This window comes from Amblyomma americanum, chromosome 10, assembly GCF_052857255.1.
Source record: "Amblyomma americanum isolate KBUSLIRL-KWMA chromosome 10, ASM5285725v1, whole genome shotgun sequence".
NCBI classification, from domain to species: Eukaryota; Metazoa; Arthropoda; class Arachnida; order Ixodida; family Ixodidae; genus Amblyomma; species Amblyomma americanum.
In genome coordinates this window covers 111,573,153-111,595,941 of record NC_135506.1, presented here as the reverse complement: position 1 = coordinate 111,595,941, position 22,789 = coordinate 111,573,153, and the positions used below count along the sequence as shown (strand labels likewise).

Genomic DNA, 22,789 nt, shown 5'->3' with positions numbered 1-22,789 from the left:
CTCCGAGAGTCTCTGTAGGAGGTTCCAGTCTCCTTGCAAGCGTAGTATACAGCAGCCTGGCGGCGCCGAGCCTTATATAAAGCCCCTTAATAAAACAGGGAGCGAGGCCCTCTTGCGGTCGCAAAATTATTCGTGTGTCGCCATCTTGGATGCGCACGTGCTGTTTTCCAATCGATTTTTCTGCCAGCTTCTTCCCCGTGGCGCGTTTGAAATGATTCGGCCACTCGCGCATGGCTGTGCCACTAACTTCCGGTTTCTGCTCTTCGTGTTTCAGCAGTACAGCTTTTCCTCCTTTTTTGACCTTATACCAGCCTTCTAGCTCGTACTCTTCTTCCGCGGAGGTTCCCTCGTCTTCCGCTTCCATTTCCGATGCTTCGGTCTGGCCCTCAAGGGGCCCTACAACCATTATTTTTGGGCCCGCAGGCCGCCGAGCCGGCCAGCCCGAACGCTAGGTTTAACGGTCCGACGTGGTCGGAGCCTCAAAGTCCAATGAAATCTGAACAAGTGGGCCCACCCCCGAAGTAATGGTGTCGTCTTGGTCGCAGGGTGTCAGTTCACCAGGGGGCCCGAATGTTCTCCCACTTCCACACGTAAGCAGTCTCAAGTATCTCTACCGAAATTTGAGAGCGAACTTTATTACGCTAGTCTGAACTAAGGTTTCGCTGCGTGCTGCCGGAGCCTCGAACGGAGTAGCAACGGTGCCCCTAGCAACCGGATCTGCGTCGCTGCGCAGAGCTCCGCGCTTCGGCGCAGCTTAGCTCCGCTGGTTTGCTTTATGGTTTGTGGGGGTTTAACATCCCAAAGCGACTCAGGCTATGAGGGACGACGTAGTGAATGGCTCCGGAAATTTCTACCACCTGAGGTGCGTTAACGTTCACTGACATCACACGGTACACGCACCTCTAGAATTTAGCCTTCATCGAAATTCGACCACCGCGGCCGGAATCGAACCCGCGTCGCTGGGGTCAGCAGTCGAGCACCATAACCGCGGAGTCACCGCGGCGGCATACTAAGTTAGTGTATAGTCTATAGGCGTGCTCTAGTTAGTGAGGTTAACCATGATGACGTCGTAGTATAGTAACGGGCATAATTAGTAGTAAACTTTCGGATGTCCACATGCTCTAACCTTTGTAGAGAGGAACTTTAAGTGAGACTAATTAGATTAATTAACGTACTTACTCATTCTATATGTATGTTACTATAGGAACGGATAACTACAAGTGCTGAACACGTGACGCGACCTTCAGCTCGACCTTGAAAAAGAATTTAGCGAAATGTAAGAAAAATTAGAGGATTGCACATGTCTGCTTCAGAGCTGAAATGCGAAGGCCTTTCTTCTTCTTTTTGTTCCTCTAGTTGTGATTTATTAATTTTTCATTGTTATCTGAAATTTCGTTGTATTAATTGTTTGAATTGTTTTATCTTGTTTATTTTTATTTAAATTTTGTTATGTTTCTATTTTTATTTATTTATCTTTTCATTTTGTTTTTAACTACGTTTTTTTCATCAGCAAATTCCCACAAAACACCGCTTCAGAGGCAGCAGTTAATTACATAAACCAAATTATTAAACTAAAAACAGTCAGCCTACCAAATTTTTACAGTTTATAGGTGTACTCACGCACTACCTAAAACAAAACATTTTCACATTGCTCAATGTAGGACGATCGCCTTGTGCGGACAAAATTTGCGGACACTTTTGCTGACGCGACACAACCAATAATGCTTTCGCATTAAAAAGAGTGGGTGAATGGTTGAAGTCATGTACTGTATAACGCTATGTGAGTCAGTGACTTAGCATGACGTCAATCGTGGCGTTCAAAAGGCGCCTACCGAGGCTGCTTTAGCCACAGACGGTGGAGACATGGACAAGAAAGAATACGCAGTCGCTTCGACGAGCTCCAGTGCTGGCAGTTGTCCAGAACACAGTCAACTTTAACGACGCCAAGGTCGCGCCTATAGTTGCCCGATGCACCAGAGCTTTTCAATAAAGTTTTCAGTCAGTCGCTGTCTAACCGGATTCAACAGTAGTTTTTTTTGCAGTCTTGTTTTGCTCTTTGTTGTTAGTTTCTTGACATGGAAGTGCGTTTTTTTAATAAAACAATTTATTTTTGAAAGAGCGCTTTCTCGTCTTCGATCTTTGTGGTCGTCTGGTTTGCGTTTCCCTTTTTAGATGAAAAATTCTCCAATCCTACAAAACTTTGAACGTGGCAGTGGTGCCGTTTCAGCGTCCCAAGACGCGTCTCAGAAAAAAAAAGAAAATTTGGTGAGGTTTAACTCTTCTAAACCTAGTTTTAGAGAGCGAAAGCCCTGTTCCGCTGCTTCGCAAGTTTAGCTTCTCGTTGCTCCTCTGTTCCAGCGGCTCGTTCAGCTTGCGTCTTTTGCACTAGACATTCTCGGCGAGCTATATCGACTGGATGGTCAAACGCGGCTTAACGGCGACACCGAAGAGTTGACACACTCGTTCCAGAGCGCGCCTCATCCATGGCGAAACTGAAGCAGAAACCGCCGACGCAGCAACTGTTACACACTCTGCTGGTCACAAGTACCACAAGAGCGAAGCGAGCTAGCGTGCGCAGCTGCACCTCTCTCAGCATACCCTCTCCTAAGTCACGTGGTATCACAGCGGCGGATCCAGCGAGCGCGTGCAGGAGCGCCTCTGCTTTGCGAGTCACGTGGTTTGCCTGTGCTCCGGGGCCTCAAGGTCAAACGCGCATCAAGTTTGGCTTTGGGAGACAAGTAGTAATAGAGCTCTCGCTCTAAAATTCACTTTCCTCTGGAGCACTGTTCCCGGCGGGGCCTTTCGTGTGTACAAGCAAGAACTGTGCGCCAGCATCTGTCTCGCGGCAGCATTATTTTAAGTCAGGTAAATAAAACTGCGTAAATCGAACCTCGGTGGAAAGATGTCAGCCAGCAGTTTTTCAAGGCATCTACAGCTTCGGAGTTGAAAATTTTTTCCTGAAGATATATTTAAAACGTTAGCTAATTATTCTATTTAATTTTGGAGTGGAAAATATAGCAGACTAGATCAAGCGACAGTCAAAAGGTCTCGCTTTCACACGGTTAGGACACTCGTTACCATTAGCTGGGATGCCTGGCAGATCAACCACAAAGTATGAATGAATGAATGAATGAATAAATGAATGAAAGAATGAATGAATGAATGAATGAATGAGCTGTTTATTTAGAAAGGGAGGGTCAAAGCCGTTTGTTGGCGAATATTTGCCAATATCTTTCCAGATCCCCTTTGCTCCGGCTCTGGTCAATGCACGAAATTCCTTGCCATCGGTGGGAAAACCCTGCTTGTCGACGAGGTCGTCGCGATCCTTGCGGAACTCTTAACAATGCCAAACTAGGTGGTAAAGGTCAGTCCGGCGCATACAGCCCCCTTGATGCCAGGGAGGGCCGGGAAGCCGTTCACGGATGATGTTTGGCGTGTAGGCGGCATCGGCGATGATCTTATTAATGAAGATCTGCTCATGCCGTGTGAGAGCAGCCGAGGTATTAAGGCAATCCGGTGTTGTAACGGCCGTAAGTCGAGCACGGCTATTCTGTTTGGCGCGCTCTAGTCTGCACGTTAGGACAGAAAAGTTGTTGGACTTACCAGCAGGGCCGTCGGTAACGGCGGGGTGTTCCAGTGGAGGTAGGAACGAGACACTCTCCCGAGACACTCTCCCGGTCTGGTTGCCGTTGACATATTTTCTGATTCACATCGTCCCATCCAATTGCATAGCACATTACTTCTATAATCAGAACCCTCTCATCATGCAACGTGCGCATCCGCCTCGCGTGGATCCCTCGACACAATAACGACACAAAGTATAGTTTACTGAAGGGTACTTTGCTGCTATCTTACATGTGAACTTTAAAATTAGTTTTTGAAGAAAGAAAATGGCTCAGTAATTGTCTCCCATCTCGTAAAGGAAGAGAGGAAGGTGGGAGTGAAAGAAGAAAAACAGAAATAGGTGATGGTTGTCAAAACATTTATTAGGAAGGGACAGGAGGTATGTTTGGATCAGCCCGTAAGGCACTAGGTGGAGGTCCCTAGTTTGGGACCCCAGTGGAGCGGTTTCTTCTGACACCTACCACATGGTCTGTTCCTGCCCCTCAAACCTGGCTATTCCCCCCATTCTCAACCCAACCAGGGAGGACTGGGAGGCGACCCTGCTCGGCTGCCACGACTTAAAGAGAGAGGTGCCGTAGTGGAGGGTTTAATTTCGACCACCTGACCATTTTAATTGTGCACCGACATTACACAGCACACGGGTGTGGTTGTTAGTGGTTATTAATTAATAAAATAACAATAAAAAGAGAACAGGAGGTTATAGCCACGGCATCTACCATCGAAACCTGAAGAACCTGAGCTACGATAAGCCGAAATAAAAGGACAGCAAGAGGACAGGGAGAGAGAAAGAAAGGGGGAGCGATAGTAAGAAAAAATAGGGGTTGGGCGGAATTATAAATTATGTACAACTAGAGGATATGGAAATAACCACACTTGAAATTTGAACATTGGTTTTAGGGGAAAGAAAATGGAGCAGTATCTGTGTCACATATCGGCGGACGCCTGAACCGCGGCCTTAGTGAAGGGATAAAGGAGGGACTAAGAGAAGAAAGGAATAAAAGGGTTGCGGTGGTACAGGGCTCCGTTATAATTTCGAACACCTGGGGATCGTTAACGTGCACTGACGTCGCACACAACACGGCGCCTTAGTGGTTCGCCTCCATCGAAACGCGGCCGTCGCTGTCGGGATCGAACCCGGGTACTCCTGATTAGTAGCCCAGCGCCCTAATCACTGAGTCACCTCGCCGGGTTGGAAAGGAAATGGCATAGTAATTGTCACATGTCGGTGGACACTGGAACCGCGGCGTGAATGAAGGAAGGATGGTAGGAGTCAAAGAAGAAAGAAAATAGAGTTGCCGCAGTGGAGGTCTCCGGAAAAATTTCGACCTTTTGGGGATCTTTAACGTGCGCTGGCATCGCACGGCAGATGGGCGCATCAGCGTTTCGCCTCCATCGCCGCGTCGTCGTTGACCGTAAGGGAAAAATTCCAAGAGAAGCTACCTAGGAGGCAGGTGAGCCACCTACATCACGAAACCTTGTGGTGTAACTGCAACCTGCCCACCTGACTGCACCAGACTCTGCAGGTAGCCTTACGTTGAACTCGCCGCGGTGGCTCAGTGGTTAGAGCGCTCGGCTACTGATACAGTGTACCCGGGTTCAAACCCGACCGCCACCGCAGCATTTCGACGGAAGCGAAACGCAGAGGCGCTCGTGTTCTGTGCGATTTCCGTGCACGTCACAGATCCGCAGGTGGTCAAAATTATTTCGCAGCCCTCCACTACGGCCCCTCTTTCTTCCTTTCTTCTTTCACTCGTTCCTTTATCTCTTCCCTTACGGCACGGTTCAGGTGTCAGCCGAGATGTGAGACAGATACTGCGTCATTTCCTTTCCCCAAAAACCAATTTTCATTTTCTACCGGATTGTGAGCAAACTGCCCACCGGCAAAGTGCCGGACCTCGCCACCCCATGCTATGACTGCAAGCACGGAGAACCCGCCTCTCAGGCGGACATCCTCTGGGGATGCGAAAATAATCCGCCCCCACAAGCCCTTCTGCCACCTCCCTCTGAGGAAAGCTGGAACCAACTCAGCTACTCAAGGCTACTCAACTTGCACTGATTTCGTGGGCCCATGATGTCACCCCCACCTGGGGACCACACAGGACCCACCTGCCCTAATTCCCGATACCTGTGGCAATAACGTTGTGTCTCTCTCTATCTGTGGCAGTGGCTTATCGCTTAATCGCAGCACCACTGCGTTACGAGAGGTTATTTCTTTGGAAGGGACACACGGGCTCCGGCTTAAGGGTACGACGCGAAAGCTTTATGTGTTTGTGCCCATATATGCAGAATCGGTCATTTACTGTTTTGTAGCGATAGCTACATTACGGTAGCATTCTGAGCTTTCAGCGTGGCGCCGCCGCCACGCTGTCACGTGGTGCGGAGCAGCTGCCGGCGGTGCGGCGCCATGGCTGATCACATGGTTGGTCACGTGACCAAGTTCCACTCTGCCAGCTGTAGCTATCGCGTCACGCTAGGCTTAACCAGACCTAAACCGCCGGCAATTTTTTCATAGATAGCCGGCAGTCCCCATATGACCCTTGGCGTAGTAATGCAGTGGTTAAGCAATGTGCCACTGCCTTGCGATGGCTGACTGCCACCGGTGGCGCTTGTGCGACCCAGGTTGCTCTCTCCGAGCAGCCTGTAGCGTCGAAACATTAATATAACTTTCACCTATCACTGTGCGCAGTTTGCTCACAATCCGCAGGGCACTCTGTGACGGCGCCACACGGCTACGCGGCCTAGGTGACTCACCTGCCTCCTATAGGTTGCTTCTCAGGAGAAATTGTATGTATTTTAAAAGCGATAGCTTTTGCTGCTTTCGTAGGAGTGATTTCGACGTCGCGTCACTTTTGACCTTGTACGTCCTTGCTTCGCCTCTGCCATAGCAACGCATCGCGGCGTGAGTCTTCGCCGTCGCTGCGCCGGGGCTCCACAGCCGAGGAGAGGCTGCAGCCTGACCACGTGATATAGCCGAGCTTTACGGCGCGGTTCGGCTGTCCACCGAGATATGTTAGAGTTACTGCGCCATTTCCTTTCCTCAAAAATTAACTGTGGTTTAACTACTGCTGAATCCGGTTAGAGAGCGAAAGCTGTGTCGTATCGGGCAAGTAGACATGGCTTGGCGTGTGCAACGTTGAGTGCGTTCCGCACAGTGGATACGTAGCACACCCAAGTTGCCACCCTGGCAGGTGGCAGTTTTTTTATTCTTTTATTTTAGGATCAGGAGAAACACAAAGCCTAATGAAGGGACAGAAGCTAAAGGCTGGTGGCACCTGACGAGGCCTCTAACCAATGGTTGATCGCGAGAGGTTGGTCATCCAATGAACGATGCGGCCTATTGCTGCTGTTGTGTTGTCTTTGTTGCGACTGAAGGAAGAATGAAAATTAAAGTGCATTGAGCCTGCCCACTGGGTCAAGCTGGGCCACAATTGCAGCGTGCAGAGAGTGGGAGAGTTATGAAAGCTTAAAAGACAAAACGCGCGTCACAACAACCGCGTCAACCGTTACGACGACGGCGGTTTAGCAACGGATACACCCGGTGACAAGGAGCCCTCGCCATATTGGTGTGGCTGCAGTGCCGCGTGTATGCCCCAACGTTGTCAGCGCTAATGCATGCCGCCCACATTTCTCCCTCACCACCGCCACGCAGTTCAACGCACTATTAAGGCGTCCACTGGCCCAGGGAGCCAGTTATGCGCCCTTCCTTTCCTCGAAATCACGGAGTCTGGAACTTTGTCAACGCCAACGCCAATGAACACAATGAACGCAGACAGCTTTTGCTTTGTGCATCCTGAATAGACTGAACAAATCCACAGCCTACCTTTTTCGCTCACGATCGCCGATGGCGACGTCAGATTTTCCGCGGTGCGAGTTATTTACCGCTATTCGCGTGAAAAGGTCCGTATCATTGAAATGCAGGCCGAGGCTAGCTCAATACAGAGTACCAGTTACACTCGGTAATGACGAAAAATTAAGAAATTACGCAATACAGGAGCGCGGCAAGACGGTGGTACAGTCCGGATTAATTATAATAATAATTGTTTTTTCGGACAAGAAATGGCGCAGTATCTGTCTCATATATCGTTGGACACCTGAACCGCGCCGTAAGGGAATGGATAAAGGAGGGAGTGAAAGAAGGAAGAAAGAGGTGCCGTAGTGGAGGGCTCCGGAATAATTTCGACTACCGGGGGTATTTCATGTGACCCGCCGCGGTGGCTCAGTGGTTAGGGCGCTCGACTACTGATCCGGAGTTCCCGGGTTCGAACCCGACCGCGGCGGCTGCGTTTTTATGGAGGAAAAACGCTAAGGCGCCCGTGTGCTGTGCGATGTCAGTGCACGTTAGAGATCCCCAGGTGGTCGAAATTATTCCGGAGCCCTCCACTACGGCTCCTCTTCTTCCTTTCTTCTTTCATTCCCTCCTTTATCCCATCCCTTACGGCGCGGTTCAGGTGTCCAACGATATATGAGACAGATACTGCGCCATTTCCTTTCGCCAAAAACCAATTATTATTATTATTATTTCATGTGCACTGACATCGCACTGCACACGGGCGCCTTAGCGTTTTTCCTCCATAAAAACGCAGCCGCCGCGGTCGGGTTCGAACTCGGGAATTCCGGAAGGATTATTAATAATAAAATTGGTTTTGGGGGAAAGGAAATGGCGCAGTATCTGTCTCACATATCGGCGACACCTTAACCGCGCCGTAAAGAAAAAGATAAAGCAGGGACTGAGAGAAGAAGGAAAGAAAGAGGTCCGTAGTGTAGGATTAGATCATTGAAACGTCGTTTTTGGGGAAAGGAAATGAGGCAGTAACTGTCTCACATATATCGGCGGACATCTGAACCACGTTTAAGGGAAGGGATGAATGAGGAGTAAGAAAGGCAGAAAGGGGTGCTATAGTGGAGGTCTTCGGAATAATTTAACCACCTGGGGATCTTTGATCTGCACTGATAAGCGCAGTTCTGCGCTTTGAGAGGCATTACTCGGCTACTTTATACGCCGCAGCGGCATACTAGTTTCCAGCGAAGGGCTTTTGATTCGCCGTGATCGCGCATTTAGGACAGTAGGCAGGTTTCTCCTCATCATACAAGCTACTGACGCGAAACCACGCATTAGTCTCGAAAGCATGTCATGGTCTGGCTGTCGCGATGGCTCAGTCGCTGTTATATGACTGCAATCAACACGCCGGCCATTTGATGCCCTGCCCCCTCGCTCATCCCAGCGGAGCAACCAAACTATAATATGACAACGCAGTTTTATAAGCAACTGACTTGCGTTTGTTTTAGTGAGATATCACTTATAAAGGTTGTTCCCCGCTTTCTGCCGTTTTCTGCTTGTCTGTCTTTGTCCGAAGCCTGCTTCGAGGCAGGATGCAAACCGGGTTGTGCTCAGCCTGCCTCTACTAGAACACCTGCTCTTTCATTTTGCCGGGTTCGCCGACGCTCGTCGCTATATGCTTGCGGCCTATAGGGCGCAGGGCATACTACCCGACTCCATCAAGACGCTATTGTGGCCGCAGGGTAGTGCGCGAACTCGTGAGCGAAGTTTGGTGAACCTCTGTGCATTCCTCGAACACACGGGCTTGACGTCCCGTCTGTTCTCCGTCAGGTAGTTACACGGAGTGACCGAACGCTCCGCGAGCGCTACCTTGAACGATTAATAACTGGACGCCCCACTCCAGTTGTAGCCAACACAGTGCTGTGCGCGTGTGCTTTAATTCCTCTAAAAGGAACTAATCACGTTCATAACCTGGACACATTTGTTATTTGTAAATAGTTTGTATATATTACTTCTCCCCTATCCTCTCTTCCTGTCTCCTCACCTCTTTCATTTCATTTCTCCATTATGCCTACTATCCTTTATTTCCGCTTCCCCTGCTGAGGTGCTTCAGTATCGACGGCAGATGCTGGGGCTAGCAAAAATCTTTTCCTTCCTTTTTATTATAATTTTAATAAAAACCACTACCACCACCACCAGCCTGCCATTTGTAAAACGTAAAAAAACATACGAGAAATTAGAAAAAAAACATAACAGGATCTATATATATATATATATATATATATATATACACACGGAGCGGACGCGCGCTTCTCATCGGCTCCTGCTATTATGCCAATTAACGCAGTGTTAATTTACAGTTACCGCGATATAATTGGTACCAAAGTGTGCGCGAAGGTGTGGGGCATCGACTGGTACCAGTTTTGACCAAGCGGTACGTGATTCTCTCGATTTACGAGGACTTTTCTCTGGTGCGGTGCGGACTTTTCGCTAAGCCTAACGAACGCTTACCACGAGTACGGCCACCGGTGGCGACGGGCCGGCAAGCGCATCAAGCAGATCATGGCCGACAAGGAAAACGGTGAGTCCACCGCCACTACTCGCCAGTCTAGACCCAAGACTAGGCCCAGCTTTGCTAAGAGAGTTGCAGCCTCGGTAACGAAAGCGGCGAGGATGCCGATAGACATGCCGAAAGAAGACACCAAGATAGTCATGAGACCTCGTGGAGGTCTCAACGTAGCGAGAACTGAGGTTTCAATAATTATGTCGGCCGTCATGACGGCGGCTCGAGTAACGAAGGAAGATGCCAAAGCAGACACCATCTGCACGAACGCGCAGCAAAACATCATCGTGGTCAGCACCCCGGACGAGAGGCGTGCCACGCTATATTCTAAGGTCAAAGCTCTTAACATAGGAGACAGGACATACGAAATCAGCGCCTACCGAACGGCGCTGGACGGCACGGTCAAGGGAGTCATCCGAGGCATAGCCGTAGACGACACCCCGAAGGAGATGGCGGAAAATCTTCAAGCGCCGACCAATCGTTAAAAAGGATGACGTTTCGGCCCCGGCTTACGGGGGCCTTGTTCACAATGAAAGAAAGACAGGAGTGAAGGTAGGTTATATAGGTTTCATGGTATGACGCAAGCAGCGGGAGTATATCGGGGGTAGACTGCCTTCGTTGCGATTAAGCGTGTTTGCCGTCGTCTGAATATAAAAAGATTCTAGGTAAAGCCTTGTCGTCTTGCTCTTTTCTTTTCCGATTATCTTCGCGCCGTCCCAGTCGATGTCATGGCCCTCGGAGATAGCATGATCAGCCAGTGCGTTTGTTGCCACGCGCTTGTTCTTGACATCATTTTGGTGCTGCTGCAATCTTTTCCGAAAATCACCTGTTTCACCGATATAGACATGCTCACAATCAGCGCAGGGAACCCTATACACGATGCCCGGGAACTTCTCCTTCTTTATCTTGTCTTTCACTGTAACCAACGCGTGTCGCAGCTTCTGCGTGGGTACATGTGCGATGTCGACTTCGTACGACTGGAATATGCGGGATAAACTTTCACTTACTCCGGGGACGTAGGGTATCGGAATCCTTTTCTTCTCTCGCTGGGGTTGCTGTGGCGGCGGGTGAGCTAGGTGATTCTCGGATTTTTAAATAAAAGAACTGGGATAGCCCGAAGCCATCAGGTCGCGGCGAATGGTGTCCAGATCTGTCTTTTTTTCTTCCAGCGTAGAGCAGAGGTTCTCCGATCGGCAAACAAGCGAGGCAACAACGGACTTCTTGTGACAGGTCGGGTGTACGGAACTGAAGTTGAGGTACATGCCAGTGTGCGTGTTCTTCCGGAATATACTGAATGATATTCCAGGGCCGTCGCGTTTCACCAGAACGTCCAAAAAAGGCAGACGGCCATCTACTTCCTCTTCCGTGGTAAACTGTATGGCCGGTTCCATGCTGTTCAGGTGCAAAAGGAATGTACTAACAGCCGATTTCTTGATTATGCAGAAACAGTCGTCCACATAACGAAGAAAGACTTTCGGGCGCGGCGTGAAGCATGAAAGGGCGAGGGACTCCAGTGAGCCCATTGTCAAGTTCGCAGAGGTGACAGAAATTGATGCTCCCATAGCCGTACCATGAACCTGTTTATATATGCTCTCCTGGAACGTGAAGTAGGTGTTGGACAAACAGAACTGAAGAAGTCTGCTGAGGTCTGGAACTTCAATTGGTGTTCTTTCCGGTAGGGTTGCATCCGCCTGTAGCGCATCTGTGCAAACCTTCACGGCCAGGTCAGTGGGCACGCTCGTAAACGTCAAATGACACTAAAATTTCGTCGTCTTCTATAACCATGTTGCGAACCTTTTCAATGAAGTCGTGTGAGTTGTGCACGTGTGTTTCGCTTTTACCGACCAAAGGTGAGATAACACGATGCAAATAGTTCGACAGCTTGTGAAGCGGGGAGCGGGTGAAATAGACGATTGGGCGCATTGGGTTGCCTTCTTTGTGGATCTTTGGCAGTCCATACAGAGCGGGAGCAGAACCATTGTGGCAGAGGAGGAAGTAGTAGAGGGACTTGTATTGTGGCGGGACAAAGGAGAAGACGTCAGCCAAAAGTTTCTGCAAGTCCCTTTGCACCTTTGAAGTGGGGTCCCGATTAAGTGGCAAGTAGGTTGTCTCATCTTCCAGCATGCTCGTCATCTTGTTCACGTACTCTCGTTTGTCCAAGAACACAGTTGCGTTTCCCTTGTCCGCGGGCAGGATCACGATGTTCTCATTGCCGCGCAATTTTTTTAGTGCCTTTCTTTCTTCGGGCAAAAGAGGATTAAGTACTTGATGCCGGTTCAGCTTGGACAGCACGCTGACGACACGGGTGCGTGCCTCGTCGCGACGGGAAGGCTCCACATTCTTGACCGCAGTTTCCACGGCGCATACCATCTTTTTTATGTCCAACTCTGGTCCCAAATTGAAATTGAGACCGAGGCTCAACACTGAGAGCTCCGCGTCGTCCAGTTTCTGTGACGAAAGGTTGTGCACAGTGGTGCGGTCAGCAGTTCTGGAAATGTCCAAGCGACGAGGTAGTAGGTCAGCACGCTGACGTGTCAGTGTTGAGCCTCGGTCTCAATTTCAATTTGGGACCAGAGTTGGACATAAAAAAGATGGTATGCGCCGTGGAAACTGCGGTCAACTATCAAGAAAATCAGCGAGAAGCTAACGACATTAACTGTGATGCAGCAACAGCAGCAGCTGCTGCCGAAGCCCGCACAAGAGAGGAAACAAGAAGAGATAACCGAGGACGAACCAAAGGTCGAGGTGGACCCGAAAGCAACGAAAGCGGCGGGACTGGCTCCCAAGAGGAGAGCCATAGAGGGCGCCAAGGAACGAATGATAATGGAGAGAACCGAAAAACAGGACGACAGACTCGACCGCCTTGAGGCAACCAGCAAGGTAACAAACGAACGCCTCACTGCGCTAGCGCAAAAGCTTCAGCAGATGACAACGAACATACCGAGCACGATCCAGAACATGATGGCGCAGATGCAGGCACAGCTGCAGACGCAGATACAGGCACAAATACAAGGTATGGAAACACAGATAATCGCCAAACTGCAGCCATCATGGACGGGACAGCACGTACAGCACCATCCACACCGCCAGTGAGAGACCTCTTGGTCTGGCACTGGAACTGCAACGGCTTTACCGGCAAGAGAGCGGTGCTGCAGCTACACTTGCAGCAACTAACGAGGAAATCAGACGTCATAATGATTCAAGAAACACAAAGCGAAGAGACGCCGAGATTACCGGGCTACCGGTCGCACGACAGCCCGCCGAGCAAAAGGAACACGTCCAAGGGCAAGGGCAGAGGGGTCTGCACCTTCGTCAGCAAGGGGATCACCTTCATGAAACACGAAATGATCTGCAGAAGCGCCATCGAACACTGCGCGGTGGAAATAATCACGGGCAAGAGTAGGAAGGAGAGCACTTTCCTGGTGAACGTCTACAGCAATCCGTCCCACGGACAACAAACAGTGGTTCAAGGTACTATTCCACAAGGCGACTTCAGTCGCGGGGAGCAATACACTCCTAGTGTGCGGAGACTTTAATGCTCCGAGCCAAGACTCGGGCTACCACAGAGCGACGGTCAAGGGGAGAGAGCTGATGCACGACGCCACTGACGTGGGACTGAACCTAGTCACGGACCCGGCCTTTCCCACCAGGATCGGCACATCGGTTACGAGAGACACCACTCTGGACCTTACCTTCGTCAAAACCGACGGAGGATCGAGAGAAGCGAAATGGAGAAACACGGGCCAAGAGCTGGGCAACGATCACTACATCGAGACATCCAGACGTGGGAAGTAAGAGTTGCCCTGCAGGATCTCAATGGCAGGTCCACCGCGGGTCTCGATCAAGTGACCAACAGAGCGCTCAAGAAGCTCGACGAAGCGGCCATCGAAACGCTCACGAACTTCTACAACAAGTGCTGGCAAGAAGGAAGGCTGCCCAAGCAATGGAAAGCAGCCAAGACGCTCCTCATCCCCAAGCCCGGCAGGCCGCCCAACATAGAGAACCTCAGGCCGATCTCGCTCACTTCGTGCGTGGGAAAGGTCCTCGAGCCCGTTCTCATGAACAGGTGGCAGCGTTACCTGGAGGAATCGGAGCTTTACTCAAATTCCATCATCGGGTTTCAGAACAAGCTCGGGACGCAAGACGCTATGATTTTACTGAAGAACGAGATCATCGACAATACGACGGGTACCAAGGACAACAGAGCCATACTCGGGCTGAACTTGCAGAGCGCCTTCGATAAAGTGAGGCACTCGGCTATCCTGGCCCAAGTATCCAGGCTAAACATGGGCAGGAGGACACACCAGTGCATCAAAGACTTCCTGATGAAACGGACCACCGAAATCTGCGCGGGAGACCTGCAGCTCGAAGAGAAGCAGCTGGGCAGCGTCGGAACTCCGCAGGGCTCGGTGATCTCCCCGCTACTCTTCAACGGCACACCATCTACGCCGACGACGTTACGCTATGGGTACCGGGAGGAAGCGACGGACACAGCGAGACAACGCTGCAAGAAGCGGTCAACGCCATCGAGGAGCAGTTGGACGGGTCTGGACTCATTTGCTCTCCGGCCAAGTCAGAACTGCTGGTGATTCCACCGAAAGGAGCGGGCAGGAAAAGAAAGAATATGGAAGTTAAGTACGAGCGTCCCAAGATCACGGTCAAGACGGCGGGAAGCGAGGTAATACCGGAGGTCGAGAAGATTCGAGTGTTCGGGCTGCTCATCCAGCGAAACCGAGTCAACGGTGAAACGGTCAACAAGCTCGCGGTCAAAGCGACCGCGGCAATGAGACTCATCAGGAGGGTGTCCAACAGAAAAGCGGGGATGAAGGAGGAGAGCCTGACTAGGCTCCTTCAATCCTTCGCAGTTAGCCACATAACGTACGTGGCCGCCTTCCACAACTGGAGGCCGAGCGAACGTAACATACACAAGGCGTATAAGGCGGCACTCGGTCTCCTCGGGAGCACGAGCACCGAAAAATTCATGACGCTGGGTGTCCACAACACACTGGACGAAATAGCCGAAGCACAGAGAACGGCGCATCTCGAGCGCCTCTCTGAAACGAGAACCGGAATACAGATAATGCGGGACCTTGGCCTCGAGCCGAGGGAAGGCACGCAGCAGAAATATGTACCTATACCGGATAGCATGAACAGAAAGCTCAGGGTCTGCCCGATCCCGAGGAACGTGAACCCCGAGCACAACAAGAAGCGGAGGCGGGCGAGGGCCAGGGCTCTCGTGGACCTCCGCGCTGGAGAAGAAGGCGCCGTCTACGTGGACGCGGCGGAGTATCGAAGGAGCAGCGACGCATACGCGGCGGTGGTTGTCGGGGCATCGACGGGTGCAACGAAGACCGCGGCGAGCGTCCGGACTCGAGAAGCGCACCGGGCGGAGGATGTGGCCATCGCCTTGGCCGTCTCCGACCTCGGATGCACTACAGTGTTGTGTGACTTTAGAACGGCAGTGAAGAACTAAGCCAAGGGTAGGGTATGTAGTGAGGCCGCGCACATACTGCGCAAGGCCGAAGACATCGGGCGCAAAAGTGCTGTGGTGATCAAGTGGTTTCCGGCCCACATGGGCAGTGACGTGTCGGAACGCGGGAACGTGAATCACAACGAGACGGCCAACTCGGCCGTGCGAGGACTAACCAACCGCGCGGCTGCAAGCACGGGCGACTCGGAGTGTCGGCCGCGGTGCAGTGCCAAAGACAAGATGACCACCTTCAACGAAATAGTGAAATGGTACAGACTGAACAGACTATGCCGCCACCTCACCCGGGGCTTACCCGGTAGGAGGCAGTGTTATACAGACAGTTACAGACGGGATCCCTTCTCAACCCGGTGCTAGCTAAGCACGTGTGTCCGAGTGTGTACGCGAGTGACGTGTGTAGACTGTGCGCGAAGGAGAGCCACGGCGGCTCACAACTTTTGGGACTGTAGTGTAAATCCGCGAGAAGCCAGCGAGAAGACGACGCTTGTTGCAGCTAGAGGCTGCAACAAGGAGCTATGATCAAGAGACACAACTCAAGGCCGTCCAGCAGGTGTCGGCAGCTCTAGAAAGGCAGCGACCGAGCGAAACCGCGGAGAAGGGGAGCAGTACCCCCAGGAAGGGGGCGGCGGCCCTCTCGTACCCGCGGAAGTAGCGAGGGACCAAGACCTCGAGGAGTACAGCGCACGAGATTGACGTAGTGGCCGCGTCGCGGTAAAAGCTTGCCCTCCCTGCTTGAAGGGAGCCTAACCGATTCTGTAGGCATTTTCAATAAAGTTGTTCTCTCTCTCTCTCTCAGACGGCGGACCGTCCTTCATCAGGGTTTTAAGTTGACTGAATACCGAGATGTGCGTATTTACGGACCTAAATCCAGAGGGAGAGGAGGAACTCTCTCTTTCTTTTCTTTGAGCAGAAAAACATGTGTAAGTGTTTCTCCTCAAAGAAAAGGAAGAGAAAAAGATGCAGCGATGGCGTAGAGGTAGAACATCCGCCTCGCGTGCAAGAGGACCGGGGCTCAAATCCTGGTGCCGCGCAATTCTCCACAGGTTTAAAAAAAAATCCGCGTGTCGATGGAATTGCATAACCAGGCCTGGAGTGCGGCCTGATCTCGGTGACCAGAAGCGACAACCCACTCTCTCACCAGAGCAGGATTTGGCCACCCTGGTGTAGCACTTGGCCACAACATTCTATGATCAAACCAATTAACCCTCGGCCCTCAGTCCGCAGCGGCTGCAGAGCAACTGACCACGGCGGCGGTCAGACCTGTGACGCAGCGGAGGGTGCTAAGAATCTCTGGCTCCGTACAGGCCGCCATTGGAATCTGAACCTGGCAGCGTTTAACGCTAGAACTTTAGCTAGTGAGGCTAGCACTAGCAGTGCTGTTTGAGGAACTAGCGGGAATTAAATGGGATGTGATAGGGCCTAGCGAAGTTAGGAGGACAGGTGAGGCGTATACAGCACTAAAGGACGGACACATACTGTGCTATCGCGGGTTAGAGGATAGGCGAGAACTAGGTGTGGGATTCCTCATTAATAAGGATATAGCTGACAACGCAGAGGAGCTCTACAGTATTAACGAGAGGGTAGCAGCTATAGTAATTAGGCTGAATAGGAGGTACAAGCTGAAAGTGGTGCAGGCCTACGCAGCCACATCCAGCCATGATGACCAGACCATTGGAAGTTTCTATGAGGACGTAGAATCGGCAATGAATACAGTAAAATCGCAGTACACTGTACTGATGGGCGACTTCAATGCGAAGGTGGGCAAGAAGCAGGCTGACGACCACGCGGTAGGTGACTATGGGATAGGCTCTAGAAATAGCAGGGGAGAGTTATTAGTCGAATTCGCGGATATAAATAATTTACGGATCATGAACACCTTCCGCAAACGAGAAAACAGGAAGTGGACCTGGAAGAGCCCCAGTGCCCCATACTATGCGCTAAACCTGGCATCATTCAGGATGTGGCCGTCCTCGGAAAGGTGCGTTGTAGCGGCCACAGAATGGTAAGGTCTAGAATTAGCTTAGACTTGAAGAGGGAACGGAAGAATCTAGTGAAGAAGAAGACCATTAACGAGTTAGCCGTAAGAGGGAAAGCACAGGAGTTTAGGATAGCGCTGCAAAACAGATATTCGGCTTTAACTGAGGAAGATGATCTTGATGTTCATTCAATGCACGATAATCTGACATCATTCTCTTCGAATTATCACTTCATTCTCTCGAATTATCACCGTAACTCTAGTGTCAGTGCCATCAAATCAAGCTTATCACTCCCACTACTGTCGCAACGTAGAAATATATCCTGCCTTTGTCTATTCCATAAGATTTACTACGATAACCCCATCCGTAAGAGAAAATTTATAACGCCACCTTGCTACGTTTCAGCTCGGATCGATCATTGTCATAAAGTTGGTATTCTTTCATGCCAAACAAACCACTTTTACAACTCATTCATCCCCAGCACATCGGCACAACGGAATCACCTTCCCCGATCGGTCGTCGAAATAAGTGACCATTCTGTGTTTAAATCGGCTTTAACAAACTTGATGGTGACATAGTACATGTAATTCTTGCGCCCTGCCGTTTATTCTTTTCAGCTTATGTGGTAGTTCAAACAGACCTGGTGTTCCTGGTATGCTTGTTTGCGTGGTATGCTTACTTTTATGCTTACTTTTATTCTTTGCTCATAATTTCGTGTTAAATGACTGTTAATTTGTTTGATTGTATTTGCTGTAACCTACTGATTTGCGCGAGCCATATTTTTGTTCACATTTTTGTGTTACTTGTGACTGCTGTTCCTTTGTTATTTTGTCAATTGTACCCCACTCCCCTCTGTAATGCCCTCGGGCCCTGAGGGTACTGAAATAAATAAGTAAATAAATAAATAAATAAATAAATAAATAAATACGGAGTGCGCAGTAGAAGTAGGCGGTTGGACAGTTCGAAAAGATGCCGGGAAGCTATCTGAGGTGACGAAAGATCTGATTAAGAAGCGCCAAAACATGAGGGCAACTAACCCTACCAATAGAATAGAACTTACGGAGCTATCAAAGTTAATAAATAAGCGCAAGGTAGCCGACATAAGGAAGTTTAATATGGAGAGAATCGAGCATGCTATAAAGAACGGAGGTAGCCTAAAAACAGTGAAGAGGAAACTAGGCATAGGTAAAAACCAGATGTATGCATTAAGAGACAAGCAGGGAAATGTCATTAGCAACATGGATAAGATAGTTAACGTAGCCGAAGAGTTCTACACAGACCTGTACAGTAGCCAATGTAATCAGAGCGTTAATGAGAAAGACATCAGTGCACAGCAATGTGTCATCCCGCCAGTAACGAAAGATGAAGTAAAGAAAGCCTTAGAAGCAATGCAAAGGGAAAAAACAGCTGGGGAGGATCAGGTAACAGCAGATCTGTTGAAGGATGGAGGGGACATCGTGCTAGAAAAACTAGCCACCCTGTATACGCAATGCCTTATGACTTCGACTGTACGAGAATCTTGGAAGAATGCAAACATTATCTTAATTCATAAGAAGGGAGACGCCAAGGACTTGAAAAATTACAGGCCAATCAGCTTACTATCCGTTGCCTACAAAATATTTACTAAGGTAATCGCTAATAGAGTCAGGGCAACGTTAGACTTCAAGCAACCAAATGATCAGGCAGGGTTTCGTAAAGGATATTCCACAATAGATCATATTCACACTATCAATCAGGTGATAGAGAAATGCGCAGAATATAACCAACCTCTATATATAGCTTTCATTGATTACGAGAAAGCATTCGACTCAGTGGAAACCTCAGCAGTCATACAGGCATTGCGTAATCAGGGGGTAGAAGAGCCTTATGTCAAAATACTGGAAGATATATATAGCAACTGCACAGCTACTATAGTCCTCCATAAAGTCAGCAATAAAATTCCAATAAGGAAGGGCGTCAGGCAAGGAGACACGATCTCGCCAATGCTGTTCACCGCATGTTTACAGGAGGTATTTCGAGGCCTGAATTGGGAACAGTTGGGAATAAGAATAAATGGAGAATACCTAAATAATCTGCGATTTGCTGATGACATTGCCTTGCTGAGTCACTCAGGAGGTGAACTGCAAATCATGATCAATGAGTTAGACAGGCAGAGCAGATTGATGGGTCTAAAAATTAACATGCAGAAAACCAAGGTAATGTCCAACAGCCTAGCAAGGGAACAACAGTTCCCAATTGGCAGCGAGAGCCTAGAAATTGTGACGGAATACTTCTACTTAGGGCAGGTAGTGACAGCTGATCCGGATCATGAGAGGGAGATAACTAGAAGGATAAGAATGGGGTGGAGCGCATATGGAAAATTCTCGCCGATCATGAGTGGCAGTTTACCAATTTCCCTCAAGAGGAAAGTGTACAACAGCATAATCTTACCGGTACTCACCTACGGGGCAGAAACGTGGAGGCTAACGAAAAGAGTTCAGCTTAAGTTAAGGACAACGCAGCGAGCCATAGAAAGAAAAATGATAGGTGTAACGTTAAGAGATCGGAAGCGGGCAGAGTGGGTGAGGGAACAAACACGGGTTAATGACATCCTAGTCGAAATCAAGTGAAAGAAATGGGCTTGGGCAGGGCATGTGATGCGAAGGCAAGATAACCGCTGGTCCTTAAGGGTAACGGAGTGGATTCCAAGAGAAAGTAAGCCTAGCAGGGGGCGGCAGAAGGTTAGGTGGGCGGATGAGATTAAGAAGTTTGCAGGCAAAGGGTGGATGCAGCTGGCAAAGGATAGGGTTAATTGGAGAGACATGGGAGAGGCCTTTGCCCTGCAGTGGGCATAGTAAGGCTGATGATGATGATGATGATGAAAACCCTGATGAAGGACGGTCCGCCGTCTGAAACCGATGGTAAATAAACCAGATAATCGTACTTGTTGTGACCTTTTCACTATATATATATATATATATATATATATATATATATATATATATATATATATATATATATGAAGGAAGCCAACAGTCACCGGCACCAAGGTGCACAGGGGAATGTTTATATTATTCTTTTAATTTGTAGCGCTGGTCAATTGGAGGCTAACATTTGGATTAATCTGTCGCTTAAAGAAAATTCCTTACTAACCAGCAGAAAGAACAACCATGCCGCCGATGGGATCCGAACCCACGACCTCCGAATACCGCGTCCGGTGCTATACCAACTGAGCTACGGCGACGCCTGTCCAATCTGCTGCTCGCGTGAGTATGTATGTTTTGCCTCTCTCTCTCACACACACACACACACACACACACACACACACACACACACACACACACACACACACACACACACACACACACACACACACACACACACACACACACACACACACACACACACACACACACACACACACACACACACACACACACACACACACACACACACACACACACACACACACACACACACACACACACACACACACACACACACACACACACACACACACACACACACACACACACACACACACACACACACACACACACACACACACACACACACACACACACACACACACACACACACACACACACACACACACACACACACACACACACACACACACACACACACACACACACACACACACACACACACACACACACACACACACACACACACACACACACACACACACACACACACACACACACACACACACACACACACACACACACACACACACACACACACACACACACACACACACACACACACACACACACATTGTGAAGAAGATCACCCAGAAAAAGCAGATAACTCGTGAAAACTAAGATGGCCCTGCGCGTCAGCCGTATTCCGATCGCCACGTGTGCCTGTGCCCGACCTGGTTGCCTTCGGATTGTTCTCGCCGCTGCTCCCTTCCTCCCAGCTCTTTTAAATAAAGCCCCGCCTTACATTTGGTGGAGGAGCCGGGTACAAGCCCTGGAATTGCGCAACCGCACTCTCCCGCCACCTGCGATGCCTCACGACGTTGAACATGAAGTCGTGCAAGTGGGCCCAGCTGTTACCTGCGCCGGCTCCCTTCGCCAACGGGACCCGGCCATCTTCAGTGGGACCGATGAGCAGGATGTCGAAGATTGGCTCACTTCTCACGAGAGGGTGAGCCTTCACAACAAATGGGACGATGCCACCAAACTAAATAACGTAATTTTTTATCTCGCCGGCGTGGCTAACCTGTGGTATCGGAACCACGAGGTGGACATTCGCACCTGGTCTGCTTTCAAGACAACCTTCTCCGAAGTGTTTGGTCGTCCTGCTGTTCGGAAACTCCGCGCCGAACAACGCTTGCGTGAACGGTCTCAGCAGGTAGGCGAAAGCTTTACCAGTTACATCGAAGACGTCATTGACCTATGCAAGCGTGTCAACCTCAACATGTCAGAAGTTGACAAGATCAAACACATTTTTAAGTGTGTTGACGACGACGCCTTTCAGATGCTGGTAGCGCGCGACTTGCGCACCGTTGCTGAAATCGTCACCCTCTGCCAAAGCTTCGAGGAGCTGCGGTAGCAGAGGCTCCTGACTCGATAGCACCCTCGACAGGTTGAGTCGCTTGCTGGACTGACACCAGCACCTGACACCTCATCGCTGCTGCAACAAATCAAAGACTGTTCGGGAAGAAGTGGCGCGTCAGCTTTCTCTTCTGCCGAACCCTACAGGGCAAGCTCCAGATTTGGCTCCGGCCCTTCGACACGCCATCCAAGAGCAGGTTGCCGAGGCTCTTCCGCCCGCCCATCCGCCACCACCTGTCGCCGCTCCGCTGACATACGCGGACGTTGTCGCCCAGACACCGCCCCCTATGGCCGTTCCGCTGACATACGCGGACGTCGTCGCCAGACCTCGACCGCCTACCTATGCTTTGCCTCCAACACCTGCGCGAGCGGTGGCTCCTTCTCTTCGGCCGGCTCCGCGACTCAGCGATCCCTGGCGCACCATCGACAACCGGCCTATCTGCTGCAATTGCGGCTTGCCTGGTCATGTGGCCCGGCTTTGCCGCCACCGTCTCCCAGTCTACGCGCCACCTCCTCCAGCTCCCGCGTACTGGCCTTCCACGAGTCAGTACTCCGGATCTGCTGAGCCGCTGTCTAGTCATCCTTTTTCTCCTGACCGTTCAGCCCTTTCTAGACGCCGTTCACCTTCACCGAGGCGCCGCTCCGTTTCTCCTATGCGACGTCGCCCCAATCTCCCTCAGGAGGAAAACTAGGTGCCGCAGTTCCTGAGGCGAGAACTGCATCCCCGTCGAACTTTCCAAGGCCTCACATATCCCCTGCTAATCTGATCGAAATTTCTGTCGAGGGCATTTTGTC

At 50.3% G+C, this 22,789-nt stretch overlaps 1 protein-coding gene and 1 pseudogene across 1 annotated transcript in view; both read left to right on the top strand.

Moving 5' to 3' along the window:
• The window catches only part of LOC144108634 (uncharacterized), a 53,785-nt gene extending 43,335 nt beyond the window's left edge, over window positions 1-10,450 (top strand). Inside the window, exon 2 of the mRNA XM_077641820.1 lies at window positions 9,898-10,450. Within this exon, the coding sequence (XP_077497946.1) occupies window positions 9,898-10,450 (553 nt within the window). The remainder of the gene's footprint in view (window positions 1-9,897) is intronic.
• A 3,573-nt stretch (window positions 10,451-14,023) lies between these two features.
• On the top strand, window positions 14,024-16,105 carry LOC144106377 (uncharacterized; annotated as a pseudogene).
• Window positions 16,106-22,789: the final 6,684 nt, after the last annotated feature.